At 48.8% G+C, this 21,060-nt stretch overlaps 1 protein-coding gene and 1 pseudogene across 1 annotated transcript in view; both read right to left on the bottom strand.

The window, feature by feature from the left end:
- The window catches only part of Sarm1 (sterile alpha and TIR motif containing 1), a 25,955-nt gene extending 4,895 nt beyond the window's left edge, over positions 1-21,060 (bottom strand). Inside the window, exons 1-7 of the mRNA XM_052195710.1 lie at positions 20,316-21,060; positions 12,587-13,205; positions 11,384-11,596; positions 11,022-11,113; positions 10,683-10,918; positions 7,042-7,144; positions 6,785-6,974 (exon numbers count right to left, since the gene is read on the bottom strand). Of these exons, the coding sequence (XP_052051670.1) occupies positions 6,785-6,974; positions 7,042-7,144; positions 10,683-10,918; positions 11,022-11,113; positions 11,384-11,596; positions 12,587-13,205; positions 20,316-20,785 (1,923 nt within the window). The 5' untranslated portion in view covers positions 20,786-21,060. The remainder of the gene's footprint in view (positions 1-6,784; positions 6,975-7,041; positions 7,145-10,682; positions 10,919-11,021; positions 11,114-11,383; positions 11,597-12,586; positions 13,206-20,315) is intronic.
- On the bottom strand, positions 13,856-19,716 carry LOC127693411 (60S ribosomal protein L35a-like; annotated as a pseudogene).

Genomic DNA, 21,060 nt, shown 5'->3' with positions numbered 1-21,060 from the left:
GGCATTTTCTTGACTAATGATTGATCTGGAAAGGCTCAGGCCACTGGAGGCAGTGCTGCTCCTGGGCAGGTGGTCCTGGGTGGTATAGGACTGCAGGCCATAAGCAGCATTCCTCCACGGTCTGTGTTTCCGTTCCCACCTCGGTTTCCCCTGATGTGGACCAGTACACAAGTACAGCCTTCCCCTTTCCTAATTGCATTTCGGCATAGGACATATGTACCAGCAACAGATAGGAAACAATAACAGATGCAACCACCACCCCTGTTAATACAAGGTCTCTGTTTTAGTTAGGATTTCTGTTGCTGTGAAGAGACACCATGACCACAGCAACTCTTATTTTAAAAAGAACATTCGAGCCGGGCGGGGGTGGCGCCTGCCTGTAATCCTAGCACTCTGGGAGGCAGAGGCAGGCAGATTTCTGAGTTCGAGGCCAGCCTGGTCTACAGAGTGAGTTCCAGGACAGCCAGGGCTACACAGAGAAACCCTGTCTCGAAAAAAACCAAATCCAAAAAAACCAAAACAAAACAAACAAATAAAAAGAACATTTGATTGGGGTTTGCTTTTAGTCCATTATCCTTTTGGTGGGAAACATGGAGGTGTGCATGCAGACCAGAGAAGGAGCTGAGAACTCTACAACCAGATCAACCAGCAGCAGGAGACTGTGCCACATTGGGCACACCTTTAGCATATGAGACCTGAAAGTTGCCCCCCACAGTGACACATTTTCTCCAACAATGCCACACCTACTCCAACAAGGCCACAACATCTATTAGTGCCACTCCCTATGGGCCAGGCAATCCATCACAGTCTCTCCCTGGCCTGAGTCACCAGTACACTAGACTTGTCAGTGTGCCTCAGGGACCATTGTGTGAAAAATCTGACATCTCATTTCTGGATTTGATCATTTCTGGATTTGACATGGTGTGGCCCACAAGGCCCTGTACAGTCAGCCACAGCCCCCTCTCAAACTCTACCCCTGCACTGTTCTCCAAGTCAAAGCTTGCAGCTCCTTCCATTTTCTGTCTCTCTCCCTGCACAGGACCTTTGCACATACTGTGTACTCTGCTTAGAACATGGTTCCTTGCTCCCTCGCCTATATCCAACCATGGTTTTGGTCTGAGCTCATCAGTCCTTCCCAAAGAGACCCACCTTCACATCTCTGTCAGATCTGTCAGATCTCCTATGCAAATTCCCACAGGCTCTGCTGCTCATGGAACTGTTACAAACTTCAACTAATGCAGGGGTGATCATGATTCAGGGCAGGGGTTATGCCTGCTTTTCATATTTCCTATCATCTCTCACAAAGCCCTGCTCATAGCCAGACCTTTTTGTTTTGTTTTTTGTTTTTTTTTCAAGACAGGGTTTCTCTGTATAGCCCTGGCTGTCCTGGCACTCACTCTGTAGACCAGGCTGGCCTCGAACTCAGAAATCTGCCTGCCTCTGCCTCCCAAGTGTTGGGATTAAAGGCGTGCGCCACCACCACCCGGCTATAGCCAGACCTTCTTAAACACTGGCTGGACAGGCAAATGAACACAGCAGTTGGGGGCTGCATTCTGAAAAAAAGATCCAAGTTCACATTGATTATGGATACTTAATTTTGATCGTTGGCTTTATTGGGTTAAAAAATACTCAGAGGGCCAGCAGCGAGATGCCTCAGCTGGTAAAAGTATGTTTGCCACAGAGCTTGTCACCCTGAGTTCAGTCCCTTTGCCACAGAGCTTGCCAGCCTGAGGAGCTCAGTCCTTTCACAGTGGAAGAAGTGATTCTTGGTGGGTTGTTCCCAGCTTCCTCATCATGCTATGGTGCCTGTGCTCAGCCACACAGAGATGCACACAGAGACACACACACACACAGAGACACATACACAGACACAGAGATATGCCTACGGAGATACAGAGACACACACACAGACACACACACCGAGACACACACACAGAGACACACACACAGAGACACACAGAGACAACACAGAGATAAACAGACTAAACTAGGCCACTGGGGAGTCACACACTCTTGGGTATGTGTGAGGACGTTTGCGGTGGGACTAACTGAAGGACTAACGGAAGGCTGGGGTCCTAGACTGAATATAAGGGCAGGGGAGGAGAAAGCCAGTTGAATGGCAACCTCCCTACTCCCCTCCCCCCATGCAGGGATGGGAGCTAGCCCGTTCCTCCTGCTACTGACTGGAGCTGATCTCTCACCCCAGTGCTTTCGCAGCCATGACAGATGTAGCCCCGGCATCATGAGCCACAATAAACCTTGCCTCCCTCAAGTTTCTTTTTGTCCAGTATTTGGTTACAACCTAGAGAAGAGTAAGGAAAATGCAGAACCTCTGACACAGGCTCTGTGACCTAAGATAAAAATAATGGGCTTTCAAAGTCTGTTTTCTAGCATGTAGAACAGGGTTAATGACAGTTAATGATCTTACCGATTGCTGTGTGGAATAATGGCCACATTCCACAGCCAGCGATTAGAGTGGGATTTAGCACTTAAAAACTGTGTATATTTAAGGAGCAGTTCAGTGGGGTGTGGCAGCTCAGGACTGTAACTTAGAACAAGAGAAGACCAAGGTGAGGAAGATTGTGATTAGGGGCTAGCCTGGGCTATGCACAGCATACCCTTTGTCCAAAAAAAGAAAAATAATTAAAAAAAATTTTTAAAGGAAATAATGGGCTCCTTCTCTGTAAAGTGCAAAGGGCGATGTTGCCCCACAGGCTGTTCTTCTGGGGACACCCCTCACTGTGAATGTTGACACGGTAAGCACTTACCGAATGGGTTTTGTTTTCCGAGGGAACCTCAGGGACAGGACTTTTTAAAGTGCAGTTCACTTGTGGGTTTGTATATTGATTAGCCATTAAATGTGGCTTCTGGGAAGGGAGTATGAAAACCAGAGACAATTAGGCACTGCAAACAACCAAAAAGGATGACGAGTTTTCGGGACAAAATCCAGGGAGCAAGCCATGCCTACCGCTTGCCTGGATGCTCCTTCCTCACCAAGCCCAGTTCTGGAGCCTGGGAAGAGAATGCATGTAGTTCTCTTCACCCAGACTGGTCTCCTGGAGCCTTGTCATCTTACAGGTAACAGGAAGAAATGCCAAAGAGTGGGAGGTGCTTTTCCCCACATCTCTCAAATATGCAGCCCCAGAGGGCTCCAGATAAATGCCTTCAGAGTCTGAGTCCATCCCAGCCCGTGTCATCCAAGCCCTGTCGCCTCTGCGAAGCTCTTTAGTGAGTCCCAGAGAGTCCTCTGCCACTTACTGGGGGGAGTTTTGGATATTAGTTCCACCCAGAGTTACACAGAACCAGAGACAATACAATTGGTCACTGTCCAGGCTTACAGCTTGGTCGATAAAGAGATAGAGTCACGACATAGCTCAGTGATAGAAAGCTTGGCTACTAAGCCGGTCTAGCAGAGGCATATCAGAATCACACCTCCTCTGTTTACTCATTGGTTCATTTATCCCATTAACTCTTCTAAAGTCTCCTTAGTTCTATGCACAGTGTTAGGCTCCAGGGATATGGCACAAGCACAGCAGGTCTGAACTGGCCAGACACTCATAGACAATTTCCATCACCCCAGAAGGTTGCCTGTCACCTACTTAGCATCTTCAGTCACATTCCTGGGAGACATCTACCTGGTTCATGTGTCCCTCAGAAGCCAGGCTCCAGATTCAGCACCTCTTTCACAGCCCCCTTTCCCACTGCCAATCTGCATGCCACTCTATGTTTAGCCTCACCCTTACTGCCCTAGCCCTCCCCTTGTACAGTGGCTAAAATTGGTTTTCAACTTGACTGGATCTAGCGTTATCTAGGAGACAAGCCTCTGGGCACATCAGTGTTGGACTATCTAGATAAGGTTAACCCTAGTCATGCCTATGGTGAGGGATTATCTCGGTTGGTGTCTTACTTACGGTTTTCCTGCTGTTAGCAGACACCATGACTAAGGCAACTCTTACAAAGATAACATTTAACTGGGGCTGGCTGACAGCTTCACAGGTTCAGTCCATTATCATCAAGGTGGGAGCATGGCAGCATCCAGGCAGGCACGGTGCAGGCAGAACTGAGAGTGCTATGTCTTCATCTGAAGGTTGCTAGCAGAAGACTGGCTTCCAGGCAGCTAGGACTAGGGTATTAAAGCCCAATTCCACAGCGGACACACCTACTCCAACAAGGCCACACCTTTTCATAGTGCCACTCCCTGGGCTAAGCATACACAAACCATCACAGTGGGATAACTGAGGCAGGTAGATTCCTCCTAAAAGTGGGTGGCACCATTCTCTAAGCTTCAATCCCAGACTGCACAAAAAGGAGGAGGTTGACAAGAAGCAGAATCAACTGTGCTCTGCCTCCTGACTGCATACAGAATGTGACCCACTGCCTCAAGCTCCTCCCGCCGTGCCTTCCCGCTACGACAAAGCAGGATACTCACCTGCAGACTAAAATGCACCCTGTTTTTAACTTGCTTCTGTCAGGATGTTATCACAGTAACAAACCAAGAACCTACCACACCTAGCATGGACTCTCTGCCTCCTAGGGTGTTGCATGCAGGTTTTACCTCACCTACATAGCACTTCTTTCCAACATTTGTGTGTGTGTGTGTGTGTGTGTGTGTGTGTGTGTGTGTATGTCTGTATGTGTGGTGTGTGTGTGTGTGTGTGTGTGTGGTGTGTGTGTGTGTGTGGTGTGTGTGTGTGTGGTGTGTGTGTGTGTGTGTGTATATGGTCTGTATGTGTGTGTGGTGTGTGTGTGTGTGTGTGTATGTGGTGTGTGTGTGGTATGTGTGTGTGTATGTGTGTGTGTGTGTTGGCAGATGGTATTGTGCACTGTGTCTTTTGATGCTGATCGCTGTGCCCAGGGATCTGGCTGCAGTCCAGATGTTGGCACTGTCATGATATTTGGAGCATCTCCCATTACAAAGATGTGGAAACATCACCTCTGATTGGTTAATAAAGAGCTCATTCAGCCTGTGGCTGGGCAGAAGAGAATAGGGCGGGACTTCCAGTCCCAGTGAGGGGTGGTAGGGATCCCAGGCAAAAAGAGAGAGGGGAAGAAAAGAGATTGACGAGGAGAAGGAGCAGGAGGATGGACCATGAGGTCTCAGTGAGGGAGCAGCCATGAGGACACGCATGGACCAGAGCGAGCCAGGGTGAGGCTCAGATACAGGTAAAAGACCAAGTGGCTGGGAGGTAGCCAGGCAGAGCGGGTTAGAATAGAGAGTCCAGTGTAATCCCTGCAGTGGCTTAATCAATTTATTAGGTCTCTATTTGGGAGCTAAAATGGGCTAGAGCAGACAAAGAAAAACCCTGTCATTACTTGAGGGGAAAAAAACCCCAAGAATTACATTTATATCTGTGTGTGTGTGAGAGTACATGTGCATACCTGCAACAGCACATGTATGGAGGTCTGAAGGTAATTGTACAAATGCCAGTTCTCTCCTTGCACCACGGAAGACCCAGGACTCAGACTTGGACTGGCAGGCTTGACCACCAGAGCCTTCCCCCTGAGCCAGCTCTTGTCACAGGTCTCCCCTGTGCACTGGCTCCATAGCTCTCACCTAGCAAGTGGGATCCTGGTGAGCGTGTAATAATTAGCTCTCCACAGGGAGCAAAACCAACCAGCCCGAGCACAAACAGAGCCCTCCCAGCCCCACGTCCGTCCGCAATGCTTGCCCACGTCTTTGGTGTAGATACGTCCACCAGGGTCAGTCTCAAGCCCCCAACATGACTCCCCTGGATGCGGAGTTCTCTCGACTATCCCTCAGGTCAGCTGCATCCCTAACACTCTCAGCTCTGTCAGGGAACAAGATCCAGGTCCTGGGGAGGAGCACGGGCTTTAACGTCAGACAGATTTCAAACCGCAGCCTGTCTGATTCCCACACTGCAAGCGTGCTGACCTCCGACCTTCAGCCTAAACTCAGGTCATCGAGTCTGACACCTTTTTTTAAAAACAACAACAACAACAACAACAACAACAACAACATCTGTATGTATATGTCTGTGTATGGATATTTGCAGGTACCTTCAGAGGCCAGAAGATGGAGTAGGATCCCCTAGAGAGGAAGTTATAGGAGGCTGTGCACAGCCTGACGTAGGTGTTTGGAACTCCAGTCCTCTGTAAGAGCAGCATGTGCCTTTAGCCACCAAGTCATCCCTCCAGTCCCTGACTAGCATTCTTAGTACATTTCTCAAGTTCTGCCTCCTCCAGGAAGCTTGCCCTGATCATCTCAGGCCTGGCTTGGTGCTCTCATGAGTCATCATGGGCATACTTTACAGTAGGGTTTTTTTTTCCCCAGTTTTTAATTTTAATTTTATTTTATTGAGACAGGGCCTCACTGTATAGCTCAAGCTGGCTTCAAACTCAGAGCTCCATTTCTGCCTCTCCAGTGCTGGGATCGAAGGTGTGTACCACCTCCTCCGGCCCAAGTGTTATTTTTTCCATGCATTTTTGTCCCTCCCTGATCTCACTGTACAATGCTATAAATGGATGAGACAGGTCACTCATTCCTAGTCTGTAGATGAGAAAGTGAGGTGTGAGAGCCTGGGTAGCTAAAGGCCTACCCCAGAGCGAGCCACGCTCCTGCCCCAGGTGGGCGGAGCGACGGTCTGGGACTGATCGCGGACTACAAGGGATGAGGGAAAGCCTCGCGCCTTCCTGGGGTGCTGCAGCCCAGCGCCCCGCCTTCCTGGGGTGCTCCAGCACAGCGCCCCCGCCTTCCCGGGGTGCTCCAGCACAGCGCCCCGCCTTCCTGGGGTGCTCCAGCACAGCGGCCCCAGCCAGCACGTACCTTGTGCACCCAGTCCTTACAGTCATGGTCCTGCATGCACTTATCCAGCGCCCCGGCAGACAGCACCAGCACAAAATTTCGAGCCGCCATGACGCTCTGGATGAGTTTGTCCTCGAATTTGCCGGCTTCCAGCTTCTCCACGTCGATGAAGACGCTGAAGCCATGCAGCTGCAGGTGCACCTTCAGGAGGCTGCAGGGGACAGGGTCAACACTTTGGCCTGGTCCCGAACCCCAGCCACCCGCCCGCCCCTTCTCACCTGGCTAGCTGGGAACCCGAGTTCCTCCGGTAGCTGATAAAGACATCTGGGGTGTCTCCACTGGGTTTGCCTCCAGTACAGGGCAGCGGAGAATGGAGCATTTCTGGAGCCAAGGAAAGAGACATTGAGGTGAGGTGGCCCTGCCCCACTACTTATCCCAGGGTCCATCATCTTGGAGATTTGGTCCCTGGCTCCTAAAACTTCTCAGGCAAGTCTGGGCAACAGTGACTTGCTTCAGAAAGGGTTGCTACCTCTCAGCGCACGCCCTGGGTGGGAGGATCTGAACTTTAGGGACACTACATGAATCTCTAGCCTTACCTTCCTTCTGAACTGCAGACTAGCTTAGTGCTAGTTGCCCTCAAGCACGCCAAACTGAGTCTTCTTCAAGCCTGTCCCCCGTCCTTCCTCCTGGAAACCCAGGCATCTGCCTCAGCTCCTGCTTTTTTTTTTTTTTTTTTTTTTTTTTTTTTTTTTTTTGGCTTTGGTTTTGGTTTTGGGTTTTCGAGACAGGCTTCTCTGTGTAGCCCTGGCTGTCCTGGAACTTACTCTGTAGACCAGGCTGGCCCCGAACTCGGCAATCTGCCTGCCTTTGCCTCCCAAGTGCTGGGATTAAAGGCATACCCCACCACTGCCCGGCTGCCTAGCATTTTAGTCGGTTAAATGTTAGTACTCCGCAGTTTATAGGAGTGTCATGAGACACCCACGGTGACTTTAAACTGCTGCAAGGGGCCGTGCATTGATTACACCCCCTAGATATCCTAGCCTGGCCTCGCCTACTTGACCGGGTGCCAGAGCAGCTACATTAGTCTGCGGCTAAGCAGAAGCGTCCCATAAAAAGCCCGAGTCACAAAGATCTAGTTTTCTGAACTCTGTGATGAAAGTGAAAGTGTAGCTGTGCTTCACGTCACCATGAAGGGGAAAAGCTACAGAATAGGCACAGCAGCATGTCATCCCGGCACTGGGAGGTGGCGGCAGGAAGTTCACAAGTTCAAGGTTAGTCTCAGCTGCACAGCAAGTTTAAGACTAGATTGAACTACAGAATACCCTTTTTCGAGGCCGGGCGTGGTGGTGCATGACTTTAATCCCAGCATTTGGGAGGCAGAGGCAGGTGGATTTCTGAGTTTGAGGCCAGTCTGGTCTACAGAGTGAGTTCCAGGACAGCCAGGGCTACACAGAGAAACCCTGTCTCGAAAAAACAAACAAACAAACAAACAATAAAAACCAACACCCCCCCCCCGCAGGGCTAGGAAACTCAGCTCAACGGAGGCGCACCCACTTGTTTCTCACGTGCAAGGCAGTGACACGCATACACAACAAAAGACGACAAGCAAGAAGCACGTACAGTCTGCGTGGTGCTCACGCCCGTGACCTGGCACTAAAGAAGGGAAGAGGGTGGAGAAAGGGGGATCTCCAGAGCCAACTGTCACCTAGCTTAGCCAGGTGAACTTTGAATTCAGTGAGACCCTGCCTCAAAAAAAAAAAAAAATCAAAGTTGCGGTGGCCCACACTGCAGCCCAGCACTGGGCGGCAGGCAAGGTCTCTGTGAGTTTGAGGCCAGCCTTGATCTGTTTAGTGAATTTCAGGTCAGCGGGGCTGTCTCAAAACAAACAAACAAACAAACAAACAAACACAGTGACCAGCAATAGAGGAAGAAGACACCCCAACATTGACCTTTGGACTCCACATGCATGAACACACATGCAGACATACTAAGGAACTATACACATACAAAATAACAAAATGAAATAGCAGGCTGTGGTGGCGCATGCCTTTGAGCCCGGCACTCAGGAGGCAGAGGTAGGTGGATCTCGGAAATGCAAGGCCTGCCTACTCCAAAGCTATGGGGAGAGATTCTGCCTCAAAAATGAATGAAAACAAAGCAAAGAAAGAATAGCACCAAGAGGAATCCTGGAATTACAGAAGCTGTGACTTTCCTTAAAGCAGAGAAACAGTCCCTGGCGCCACAGAGGTGCTTAGTATGTTCTCGCCTAGTGGATAGATAAAATGAAATGGACTCATCTTCTAATAATATCCATAATTAACACCCACACATATTTGTCTGTTTAGGATGCAAAAAAAAAAAAAAGGCTCAAATCCCAGTTGGTGTTTAATGGCTTTTATAACCTTGGGAGATGTATTCAGATTATTTTCTTTTCATTTTATTAGCTCTAAAATTAAAACCTATTACGGAAATGTTCGCTTACAAGCTTTTCAAAATACCTCGAGCTGGACACTGCCATGTTTAAGTCCCAGCATTCAGGGGGTAGAGGCAGGAGGATTTCTGTGAGTTTGCGGCCAGCCTGGTCAACAAATTGAGTACCAGGAAAGACACAAAGAAATCCTGTCTTAAATAAGCAAACAAACAAACAAACAAAATCAAACAGGTAGGGGGAGGAAAAAAGTAGTTCTTTTTGGTTATTTGTTTTGTTTTGTTTTGTTTTTTGAGACAGGATCAGTTTACATAGCCCTGGATAGACTTGGATTCCATACCAATACTAAATTCACCTCGAAGTTTCAACAATGCCTCCACCTCCCAGGTGCTGGGTTACAGACGCACACCTCACACTCAGTGATGAGATTATATGTTAAAAGCTTACTACAAAGTCTTGAGAAATGACTCAGAAGTTAAGAACATTGGCTGCTCTCTATAAGACCCAGATCCAGTTCCCAGCACTCATATGGTGACTCACAATCATTTGCAATTCCAGTTCCAGGGGTTCTGATGCCCTCTTCTGGTTTCTATAGGCACCAGAAGCTCATAAGGTATACATGCATACACACGCTCATGCACATAAAATAAAAATCAATCTTTTAAAAAGCATGACTGAGGGCTGGAGAGATGGCTCAGTGGTTAAGAGCATTGACTGATCTTCTGGAGGTCCTGAGTTCAAATCCCAGCAACCACATGGTGGCTCACAGTAATCTGTAATGAGATCTGCTGCCCTCTTCTGGTGGGTCAGAAGACAGCTACAGGGTACTTACATATAATAAATAAATAAATAGATAAATAAATCTTTTAAAAAATGACTGCGATACCTGGGATATATAGTTACTGACCCATAAGTGCTAAAGAGTAAATTGTCCAGTGAAAATAAGTCGGTAAGAAAAAGATGCTGCCCTAGGCTCTGCTGGGACATCCCACCAGAACTCAGACTTTGTGAGCTGTTGGATACTAGGATAATCCCAGCCCCCTCATCCCCTCCCACAAACCACAAATGCCCCACCAATAGCACCCATGTCCTATCCTACCCGTCCTTACATTTGCTCGAGCTGCCCCTGCCTGGCTGTCCTTCCTGTTCTCCCTCCTCACAGATCCCTCAAAGCCTGGACAACCCCTCTCCAAGTCTGAACCTGTGTGATCAAGACAGGCAATGATTCCTCTGGGCTCCACAGGAGTCCTGGGAGTGCTTCCTACGGCGCCACCTGCTGATTGTATATATACCTCCTTACTCCTATTCTGGAGCCCATCTCCGGTGAAGGACTCCTTATGGACAAAAGGGAGCAGACTCATCTTTACATCCCCAGAGCCCGGTCTAACCCAGCAGATGCTCACTCTTCAGGGGAAGCTGCGTCTCCAGCTTGGTCCTCCCCTCCCTTTCAGGATTGGAACTGGAGTGGGTTTCCCAGGTGTGCTCACTTACCTCTGGCTGCAGAGAGGATGCGTGTGCGATGCACCCCCAGGCGGATGCCACAGTCCTCCAGGAGCTGCTGCTCTGACACTCGGTGCAGCAGGGAGCGGTCCAGGCCGCAGCTGACCAGGCCATAGGTGTACTGACGGAAGCGAGGATCCAGGCTGCCCAGCCAGTCCGCTAGATTGCTGCGGTCGCAGGTAGCATAGCTGGCGAAGGTCTTGAGCTCCGTGAGCTCCCTGAAGAACCTGCCCAGGAAGTAAAAGACTATGCAGTTCTGATGCTAAGGGTGCTAAGGATGAACGGGCTACATAAAACCCAGCTGGATTAGACTGGCTGGGGGCTCCTTACCTCTTGCGGGTGATGCTTGATTTCATGCCTAGGTCTGTCTGGAGTTCTTCATCTGTGAGTCGCAGAAGCAGGTCACCATCTACCTGCTGATCCTGGGGGGAGGGGTAGGTGTGAGGAAGGCTCTCCCCTCCACCCCAAGATTTGAGGGGAAGGAACAGGAGGTAGTAGTGAAGGCTGAGGGACCCCGAAGGTGGCTGAACTTGGGTTTCCCATCCCCAAAATGGCCACCTTGGCACAGCTGGCGTGAGGCCTATAGGGCACCCGGACGCCTGTGCTCAGGACACCCCCAAAGGCTGCGCGACCCGCGACCCTCGGGGATGAGCCCTTTCAGTATAGGAAGAGGTGGCTGCCCGCAGCTCTACCCGAAAGTTCTCGCAGTACTGGGAGAAGCCGATCTGCTGCAGCCAGGTCTGGACCTCAGCCTCCTTCCAGCTGGCCACGCAGGGCAGGATGCGCCTTGGCACCTCCTCGCCCAATAGGCGCAGCGCGCGCTTGGCCAGCGCCGACGTAGTGCCATTTGTAGAGTAAGAAACCAGGCGTTTGAGGCTCTGAATGGCGCCGATGTCACTGAACACCTGAGAAACGAAGAAGGATAAGGGCGCTTGAGGTTCCCAGCTCCCCAGCTGCCACCAAACATCTTACCTATTCTCACTGAAGACCCACCAACTGCCCTAGCCTTCATCATTAAGTCACCCCTCCCACACCCTTCCCCACCTTTGCCATATATTTACCCTCCTGAAACTCAGGACCTCCAACTTCTAAGCCCTAGGATAAAGTCTGTAGTTCTCAATATGACGGCAAGGTGGCAGCGGGGCCCCACATGTGTATACACACACACACAGGAGCTGCAGGCCTGTGGTGGTACAAGCCTTTAGTCCCAGCACTTGGGGGACAGACACAGACAGATCGATGAGTTTGAGGTCAGCCTGATCTACAGAGTGAGTTCTAGGAGAGCCAAAGCTACACAGAGAAACCTTGTCTTGAAAAACAAAACAAAACAACAAACAACAACAACAACAACAACAAGAAATTGGGAATCTCCTACTTAAAAACCTTCCAGTACTAGGACTGGAGAGATGGCTCAGTGGTTAAGAGCACTGGCTGCTCTTCTCAAGGTCCTGAGTTCAAATCCCAGCAACCACAACCATTCGTAACAAGATCTCCCTCTTCCTGAGTGTCTGAAGATAGCTACAGTGTACTTACATATAATATATGAATAAATCAAAAACAAAAACAAAAAACCCTCCCAGTATCTTCCTCTTGTTCCCAAAGGCCAAGTACAACTTTGAATCTTATCTTCAAGGCCAAAATGACTGGTCGCTCTATCTTCTGCCTGCCCCACCTAATTTCTTATAACTTTTTATTTTAAAGCCTCAGCTGGCCTGGAACTCAGTATGTAGATCAGGTAACCTCAAAGTCGCAGAGGTCTGCCTGCCTCTGTAGACATACGCCCCACCCCTGGGTGTGCTTCACTTTATTCTTACAAGTACTCCAAATCCCCGTTGCAGATCGCTTCCTCTGAGAGACTCTCTCTAATCCCTGTTTCCCTTCTCTAACACCAATACCTTGGTCTTTCCCTGTAGGCTCTTGATGGCAGCCTCCGTGCACAGATAGAATGCCCCTATGCACTGAGCCTCCAAACGCGACGAATCGAGCAACAGCACCAGGCTCTGCAGGTCGTCTGGTCCACGACCCTGGCTTGTGTCACTGGCATCCACCAGGCAGCGGGCGAAGCGGCCGGGATCCAGCGACGCCACGAGTGGCTCGACGAGTGCCAACGTGCCGGAGTGCTCGACCTCGCGTTCCACCTCCTTGTTGGTAGCCAACACCGCCACCGCCAGGCAGGCGTGCAGCCGCAGCAGCTCATCCTCCTTGGAGAAAGCGAGCGGGAAGAGCCACTCGGCGGCGCGCTTCTCCACCATGCACCGCTGCACGGTCTGGCCCCCGTGCAGCGCGCAGTTCGCCAGCGCCAGCGCGCAGTGGCGCAGTAGCGCCGGGTCTGTGCGGCGGCACCAGTACAGCACCGCGTCCAGGCCTCCCGCCGCCACCAGCCGCTGGCATGTCTCCTCCGAGTGCTTGAACATATGCTCCAAGATGCCCGCCACGCTCCGTGCCAGCTCCACAGGCTCGCGCTCCTTCGCCAGGTTCAAGATCACACCTAAGCCGATGCGCGCTACCCGGTCCCTGCCGAGAGACAGAAGGAGAACGTCGTGTGGCTGCTGTCCCCGGAGGTTGGCTTTCTCAAGGAGACCTGGTTGGATCTCTGGGCCTCACGAGTGTCATAAAAGACATGGCGGACAGTATTATTACCCTTTCTGTTCTGATCCTGACTTCTGTCTCCTTGATTATCAGGAAGCACTAACCTGGCCACAGCTACCACTCCCTCTACCCTCTCTCCAAACATGGTTGGATGCGTTTAACTCTACGGCCGATTCCTGCACCTTCCTGGGGCCCTCTCTTCTGCTTTTTCTTTCTTTCTTTCTTTCTTTCTTTCTTTCTTTCTTTCTTTCTTTCTTTCTTTCTTTCTTTCTTTCTTTCTTTCTTTCTTTCTCTTCCTTCCTTCCTTCCTCTCTCTCTCTCTCTCTCAAGATTTATTTAATATTTGTGAGTACACTGTCAATGTCTCCAGACACACCAGAAGAGAGCATCAGATCCCATTACAGATGGTTGTGAGCCACCATCTGTAGTTGGTGGGATTTGAACTCAGGACCTCTGGAAGAGCAGACGGTGCTCTTAACTGCTGAGCCATCTCTCCAAACCCTCTACTGCCTTTTCTTTTCTTTCTTTTTTTTTTCCCAAGAGCACAAATGTACTTTTATTTACTCTCTATTAGTTTAAATCCGGGATGGGTACAGCATTACATGGATTTTGTGTCCAATGGCCTTTGTAGGTATGTTGCTTCGGAATTTGGCGCGAACTATACCACTGTTTCCGTGGGCCCAAGTTGCTTTCCCCCAGATCACTCTGGTTTTGTTTTGTTTGCCTCCTGGAGTCACTGTATTTTTTTTTCTTTATATACATAAGCACATCTCTTGCCTAAGTAGTTTAGCAAAAGTTTCATCTTAAGCATAAACACCTTCAATTTTAAGCAGAGCCGTGTGCTCTCTTTGGTTCCGGAGACCTTGCTTATAGCCATTAAAAATGGCCTTGCACCACAGCCTTCCAGACAGACTTGCTTTTAGAAGTCCTGTTCCCAGCAGGCCTCCACAGATGCCAAGATGGCGGAAAGAGCCTCTTCCGCCTTTTTTTTTTTTGTTGTTTTTGTTTTGTTTTTGTTTTGTTTTTTTTTTGTTTTTGTTTTTTTTTTCCGAGACAGGGTTTCTCTGTGTAGCTTTGGCTGTCCTGGAACTCACTCTGTAGACCAGGCTGGCCTCAAACTCAGAAATCCACCTGCCTCTGCCTCCCAAGTGCTGGGATTACAGGTGTGCGCCACCACCGCCTGGCTCCTCTTCTGCTTTCTAATTGCAAACATAGGTCACCTCATTTCTTGACTTCAATCTCCTCATCTCATGAATGGGAAAATAATACCTATCTTATAAAAGTATTACAATATTCAGAATTATTACAATGTTCAGATTACAGAGCTAGCACAATATCCCATGAAGAGGCTGGAGAGATGCTCAGCCGTTCAGTGTGTGCTGCTCTTGGAAAGAGGACCAGAGCTCAGCTCCCAGCATCCACATCAGGACACATGGCTCACAACTGCCTGTAACTCCAGTCCCAGGAACCTTTGCTCTCTTCTGGTCTTGGAGTGCACCTGAACACAGAGGCACATACACCCACAGATGAAAATAAACCTTTAAAAAGATAATCTAGGGGGCTGCAGAGATGGCTCAGTGGTTAAGAGCACTGGCTGCTCTTCTGAAGGTCCTGAGTTCAAATCCCAGCAACCACATGGTGGCTCACAAACATCCATAATGAGATCTGACGCCCTCTTCTGGTGTGTCTGAAGACAGCTGCAGTGTACTTATTTATAGTAATAAATAAATCTTTGAGCCTGAGCGAGCAAGGTTAACTGGAGCGAGCGGGTTGACTAGAGTGGGCAGAGGTCCTAAATTCAGTTTCCAGCACCCACATGAAGGCTCACAACCATCTGTACAGCTACAGTGTACTCATATACATAAAATAAATAATTAATTAATTAAAAATATATAATCCATAAAAAGTGCTTGGGACAGAGTTGTCACATAGAACCAGCAAATGTGAATTTGTCATTCGACGTATTACTAGAAGTGTGTCACTCTTAACCTTGCCTTTGAATGATTCCCACCTTCACATTCCATGACTGGTGTGTGCTCTTTCATTCATTCAGTCGATGGTTTTTGAGGACCTACTGTGTGCCCAAGTTGACACTAGAGAGGCTGATGATAAAGAGTGATTAAGCCTGACTGTATCTTACTCAGCCCTAGCAAATAAGGCCAGCAATGAGCAAGCAGCCAGTGAATGCTCTGTTCAGGGCAGTAAGGTGCCATGCTGGCACACTGGATGAGGTCATGGAGGAGGGACGTGTCTAAGGAGATTTTTATCTGGGAAATAACATTGAGAAACCTGCCTGCAAATAGTTAAGAGAAGACCTGTGTGTGTGTGTGTGTGTGTGTGTGTGTGTGTCCCTGTTTGAGGAAGAGAAAGAGGCCAGACAGAGATAAACACAGTGTCTAACATCAACAAGGAAAAAGAGAAAATCAGGAAGGGGTTTACTAATGCCAGAGTATGTGTAAGTAAATATTCAAACCAACCAAATGTATCAAATTCAATAGAAAATGGACAGAGTCTGAGACAATATAAAGGAGAAAGTCTAAACTATTAGCAAACAGAAGGAGACACTCTAATCTTCTAATAGACAGAGGCTGGTAGTCAGAATAAACATTGCCTAGCAGGTGAGCTAACAGAGGGGTGGAGGGTTATGAAAGTCCTGAAGCATTGTGGGAGGGGTGCCCACTGGGTCAGTCACTCTGGAGGGCAGGCGATCCCTTCTAAAAAGAGTCCAATTGAGGGCATAACACAAAGGTGCTTAACACAGTGCTGTTTATGAAGAAGGAAGTTGGAGCCATTCATATCACTTCCAGGGGTAATTGGACAGGTGCCATTTACTATAACAAATGATGGAGCCGATATAGCCCTGGCTGTCCTGGAACTCACTCTGTAGACCAGGCTGGCCTTGAACTCAGAAATCTGCCTGCCTCTGCCTCCCAGAGTGCTGGGATTACAGGTGTACGACACTACTGCCTGGCTTGGTTTTGGTTTTTTTTGAGACAGGGGTTCTCTGTGTAGCCCTGGCTGTCCTAAAACTCACTAGGTAGACTGGTCTGGCTTTGCATCAGTATGTAACATGAATTATCTTATGACTATAACATACAGTTGGAAAAATAAACAAAAATTTACTGTATAATATATCATTAGTTATGTAAATTAAGAACACCTGCACTCAAAACAAGTCTGAAGGTTTTACCAAGCTGGTCACAGTAACACAAAGCTATAATCTCAGCTCCTCAAGAAATTGAAAACTACTCTGGAAGTGGTAGCACAGGCCTTTAATCCCAGCACCTCAGAGGTAAAAGTAGGTAGATCTCTTGAGTTCCAGACCAGCCAGGTCTACAGAGTGAGTTCCAGGACAGTCAAAGCTACACATAGAAATCCTGTCTAAAACAAAACAAAACAACTCCCATAAGCAAACAAGCAAACAAACAAAGTTGAAAATTGAAAGCTCAAGACATGGGCTACATAGTGAATTGTAGTCTGGTTTAAGCAATTTATAGAGTCCTTGTTTCAAATACACAGACAGACAGACAGACACAGACAGACAGGCTGGGGATGAAGGTCAATGACAATTCCAATCTCTAGCATCACAAAAAAAGAGGAGGAGGAGGAAGAGGAAGAAGAAAAAGAAGAAAAAGAAGAAGAAGAAGAAGAAGAAGAAGAAGAAGAAGAAGAAGAAGAAGAAGAAGAAGAAGAAGAAGAAGAAGAAGCAAAGATCTCTCACAGATACATGAAACACATTTGATGGTTGCTTGGGGATTAGGTCAGAAGGATGGTTGGACATGAGCCTGGAGAGGGGATCTTCCATTGCAGACACAAGTGCGTGCACGGGCTTGCAGCTTTCAGGGAGCTGGTCCCCTGGGGAGCGAGTCACACTATAGCAGAGGGTCCAAAGAAAGAGTGGGGAGAAATAAGCCCCGACTGTCTTCTCAGCTCCCTCGGGGTAGCTGTACTTTTATCTTTGGAACAAACAGGAAGCCACAAAGAGATTTGGGAAGGGAGTATTTGGTTCTGGTTTAGGCTTTAAGAAACTGGCTGCTGGGGGCTGGAGAGATGGCTCAGTGGTTAAGAGCACTGACTGCTCTTCTAAAGGTCCTGAGTTCAAATCCCAGCAACCACATGGTGGCTCACAACCATCTGTAATGAGATCTAACGCCCCCTTCTGGTGTGTCTGAAGACAGCTACAGTATAATTACACTAAATAAATAAATAAATAAATAAATAAATAAATAAATAAATAAATAAATATTAAAAAAAGAAAAGAAAAGAAACTGGCTGCTGTGGGAAGAATATGCCGGAGGCAGATCCTGAAGGCCAGCAGAGTAGCAAGAAGCTGTCATATTCCAGATTCCCCGTCTTATCTAATTCAACAAATGATGACTTTCCCTAGTCAGGTTACTTCCATGACTGACTTACCCAGCAACAGAGCAACAGAATTCCTTTTCTGTTTTTTCTGTTTTTTTTTTTTTGTTTGTTTGTTTTTTTTTTTTGGATTTGGTTTTTTCGAGACAGGGTTTCTCTGTATAGCCCTGGCTGTCCTGGAACTCACTCTGTAGACCAGGCTGGCCTTGAACTCAGAAATCTGCCTGCCTCTGCCTCCCAGAGTGCTGGGATTACAGGCATGCACCACCACCCAGCTTTTTTTTTTTTTTTTTAGCAACAGAATTCTTGCTCTGTGGATGCCACAGTAACCACAGTGCCGGTACCTTTGTGTACAATGCATAGTCTGGCCAAGTCCTGGGCATGCTGCTAGTTCAGCAAAATTTTGCTGACCTCATCACTCAGCCTCTCTATAGCCAACCTGCAAATGGATAAAGGGGTCTGAACTATCTATTCACCCTGGATTCCGGAACTCAGGCACTCCTTTTACCAAGGAGGAGAGCTAAGGTCAGAGAGAAGTCATGGCATGTCCAAGGTCACAGACTTTCTGAATTCAAAATCCTGCATCTTAACTTTGGACTAGTTAAACTCCTAGGCTATCTGGGTTAGAATGTAGACAAGAAATCATCTCAGGACTGGAGAGTTGGTTCTGGGATTAAGAACACTGGCTGCTCTTCCAGAGGACCTGGTTTTAATGTTCAGACCCCACATGTTTGCTCACGATCCTCTATAACTTCAGTTCCATGTGTTCTAACATCCTCTTCTTACCTCTATGGGTACTGCGCATACATGGTACACTGATATACACGTAGGGAACATATTCATACATGTAAAAAAACTAAAGCCATCTCACCTAACACATTTTCAGAGGACTAAGCTGAGGGAAGTGAAGGGCTTACTCTGGAACATCAGTTCATAGCTGGAACCTTATTCTGACCTCTAAGTCTTAGCTCCAGGCCTCATCTTTTCCTATGTCCAGACACTTTCCTGAAGTTAAAACTGTGGATAGTTGTGGAAAACTGTAAATTCTCTTCCCAATTCTGTTCTCTGAGATTGTGGGTCTAATGAAATAGCCATAATCTTTGGAGGTTCACAGGCCTAGTTTCAAATCCCAGCTGTCAAGTAAGAATATCTATATAATTTTTCATATATATTCAAATATATACACATATATTTATGTGTGTATTTATGTGTGCAAATTCTTGTATATGCCCCGTCTCTCTCTGAAAGGAGATACAAAAAGCTTGTTCAATGGTTTTCCTCCACAGGAGAGGATATGTTGAGAACTTTTATCATTATACCATTTTTTGTACACTTTTGCAAGTTTTGAATTTATGTATAACAGTTTTCTTTCTTTATATTAAAAATAGTCTCCTCCATTATTCATTCAATATTCTAGGGGAAACCATTTATCTTTCTCAAAGATATGTTCCCTATATTCATTCTGTTCCCCTGGCAGGGTGGCCTGCGATTTTAGAGGGCTGCTGGCTAGGCGGTGCCCTCACTGGGTATTATGGGACCAGAGTTAAAGAGCCCTACACTGTTGACAGTTCAGGGGTGAGAGACAGTGAGCTAGGATTCTGGGCAGTGGCTGCAGCCGCACCCTGGGGCAGCCCAGAACTGCCAGAATGGGATGGCAAAAAGAGGCATCGCGGAGGCTGACTGCTGGAGGAGGAACACACGTTTCCCCCCCCCCCCCCCGTGTGTTCCCCGCTTCTCTCCCTTCCTGTCTTGTCCGGACAGATCTCCCAGGTTTCTGGAGAGGAACAGGAGGGAGAGCGGGACTTGTCCCTGTCCTTGGTCCTGAAAAGGCCTCCCCATCTGTTTGGGGACTTGTACACTAGATAGAGATTACTCTCTCAGAGCTGTCAATAAGTGAGGATAGTCATTTTCATTCTTGAAAACATATCGGTATGTTTGCATCACGCTTCCTGCACCCACTTTCCACAGGTACCACCAGTTCTAGCTTCCTGACCCACATACCAAGCCCACACCAGCCAAACTGGGCTCCAACACACTCAGCGAGCACCCACTCCCTTTTCCAGTTCTCCATACTCATGGCCTATGTCGGATGAGAGGGATTAAGAAAGCAGACCCCTACCTTGGGTCGAGCTGTTTGTGCATTTTTGACAGTTGTGTAATTTCCACAAAGGTGATCGAAAATAACAGAGAAAACACCCTGCGATACGTGTGAGAACTGCGTGCTGAAAGTGACTCTTCTAAAAATTCTGAGCTGAGAGTCTGAGATTTCGGCGAGAATAGGAGTGTGACAGCCTGTTTTGCTCCAGCACCAGAAGACCGGGAAAGTGAGCCCTCCAAAGGCTTCATAATAGTTCAAGGAAGGTCACAGGGGGTAGGCAAAGGAGAAGCAGTCAAACATAGTCTGTTCCCATATACAGAGGAAGGGAAGATACCTCAGTGTCCTCTGCCCCCCACTATTTCATCCCAGGAAAAACAACAATAACAACAAAAAACTTTGTTCCTGATCAGACGCTGCAGAATGAGGTCATGACTAGCCTGGTGAGAATGTAACACAGAAAGAAAGACACCCAGATGCAGGGGATAACTATGGGCTTAGGGCGAAATCAGCAATGGGATGCCATGTCCAACCACCTCCACTGCCCTGGCCGCCCCACACCTCATGGCGCTCTCCCTCACCGGTTCTCAGCCACCAGGATCTGCTCCAGCAAGCGCGCGGCCTGCACACGGGTCTCTAGCTCCGGTGCCTGAAGCAGCCGCAGCAGCAAGTCGAGGCCACCGTCCAGACGTATAGCATCGCATAGACCCTGGGCCACCTCGCGGCCCACGGCCGGCAGCAGCCAGGCTTCCTCTACCAGCTGGAAGACCTCAGCGAGGCCCGCGCCAACAGCCCGCGCCGCGCTTGCCTGTTTCAGTTCGGACAGCGCCTGCTGCAGCTCCGGCAGCGAACGCTCCAGGGCGCCTTGAACCTCGGTGCCCACCCCGGGCGACACTTCGCGAGACCCGCGACCGCCCGCAGCCCACCATGGACTGGCGCCGCCACTCCGATCCGGTCCCGGCACTGTCAGCCGATCGGCGCCTGGCCGTGGGCCTGACATGGTGAAGAAGCGGCACAGTTTGTAGGCGGAGAAGAGCAGCGTCAGGACCATGGGCGCTGGGCAGCAGGGGACATGCCAGGCCTGGAGGGGCGGGGCCTGGCGGAGCGACCCCGGCCTTGGGAGGAGAAAGCAAAAAACCAGGACCTGGTAAGGGCGCTGGACCGCAAGTTTAGAAGCAGCAGAAGAAGGGCAGCTCGAGGACTCAGCGGCTTAGGAAGGGGATGCAGGAAGAGAGACGCAGGACCGGACGCGGGAGAGAGACGCCGGTGCCCGGAACAAAGCGCAGCTCCAGCCTCAGCACCGTGGAGCTGAGATGCTCAACAGCA

Source organism: Apodemus sylvaticus, chromosome 10 (genome assembly GCF_947179515.1).
Source record: "Apodemus sylvaticus chromosome 10, mApoSyl1.1, whole genome shotgun sequence".
In the NCBI taxonomy this organism is placed as follows: domain Eukaryota; kingdom Metazoa; phylum Chordata; class Mammalia; order Rodentia; family Muridae; genus Apodemus; species Apodemus sylvaticus.
The sequence above is the reverse complement of the archived record's forward strand: the minus strand, read 5'-3'. Positions and strand labels throughout refer to the sequence as shown.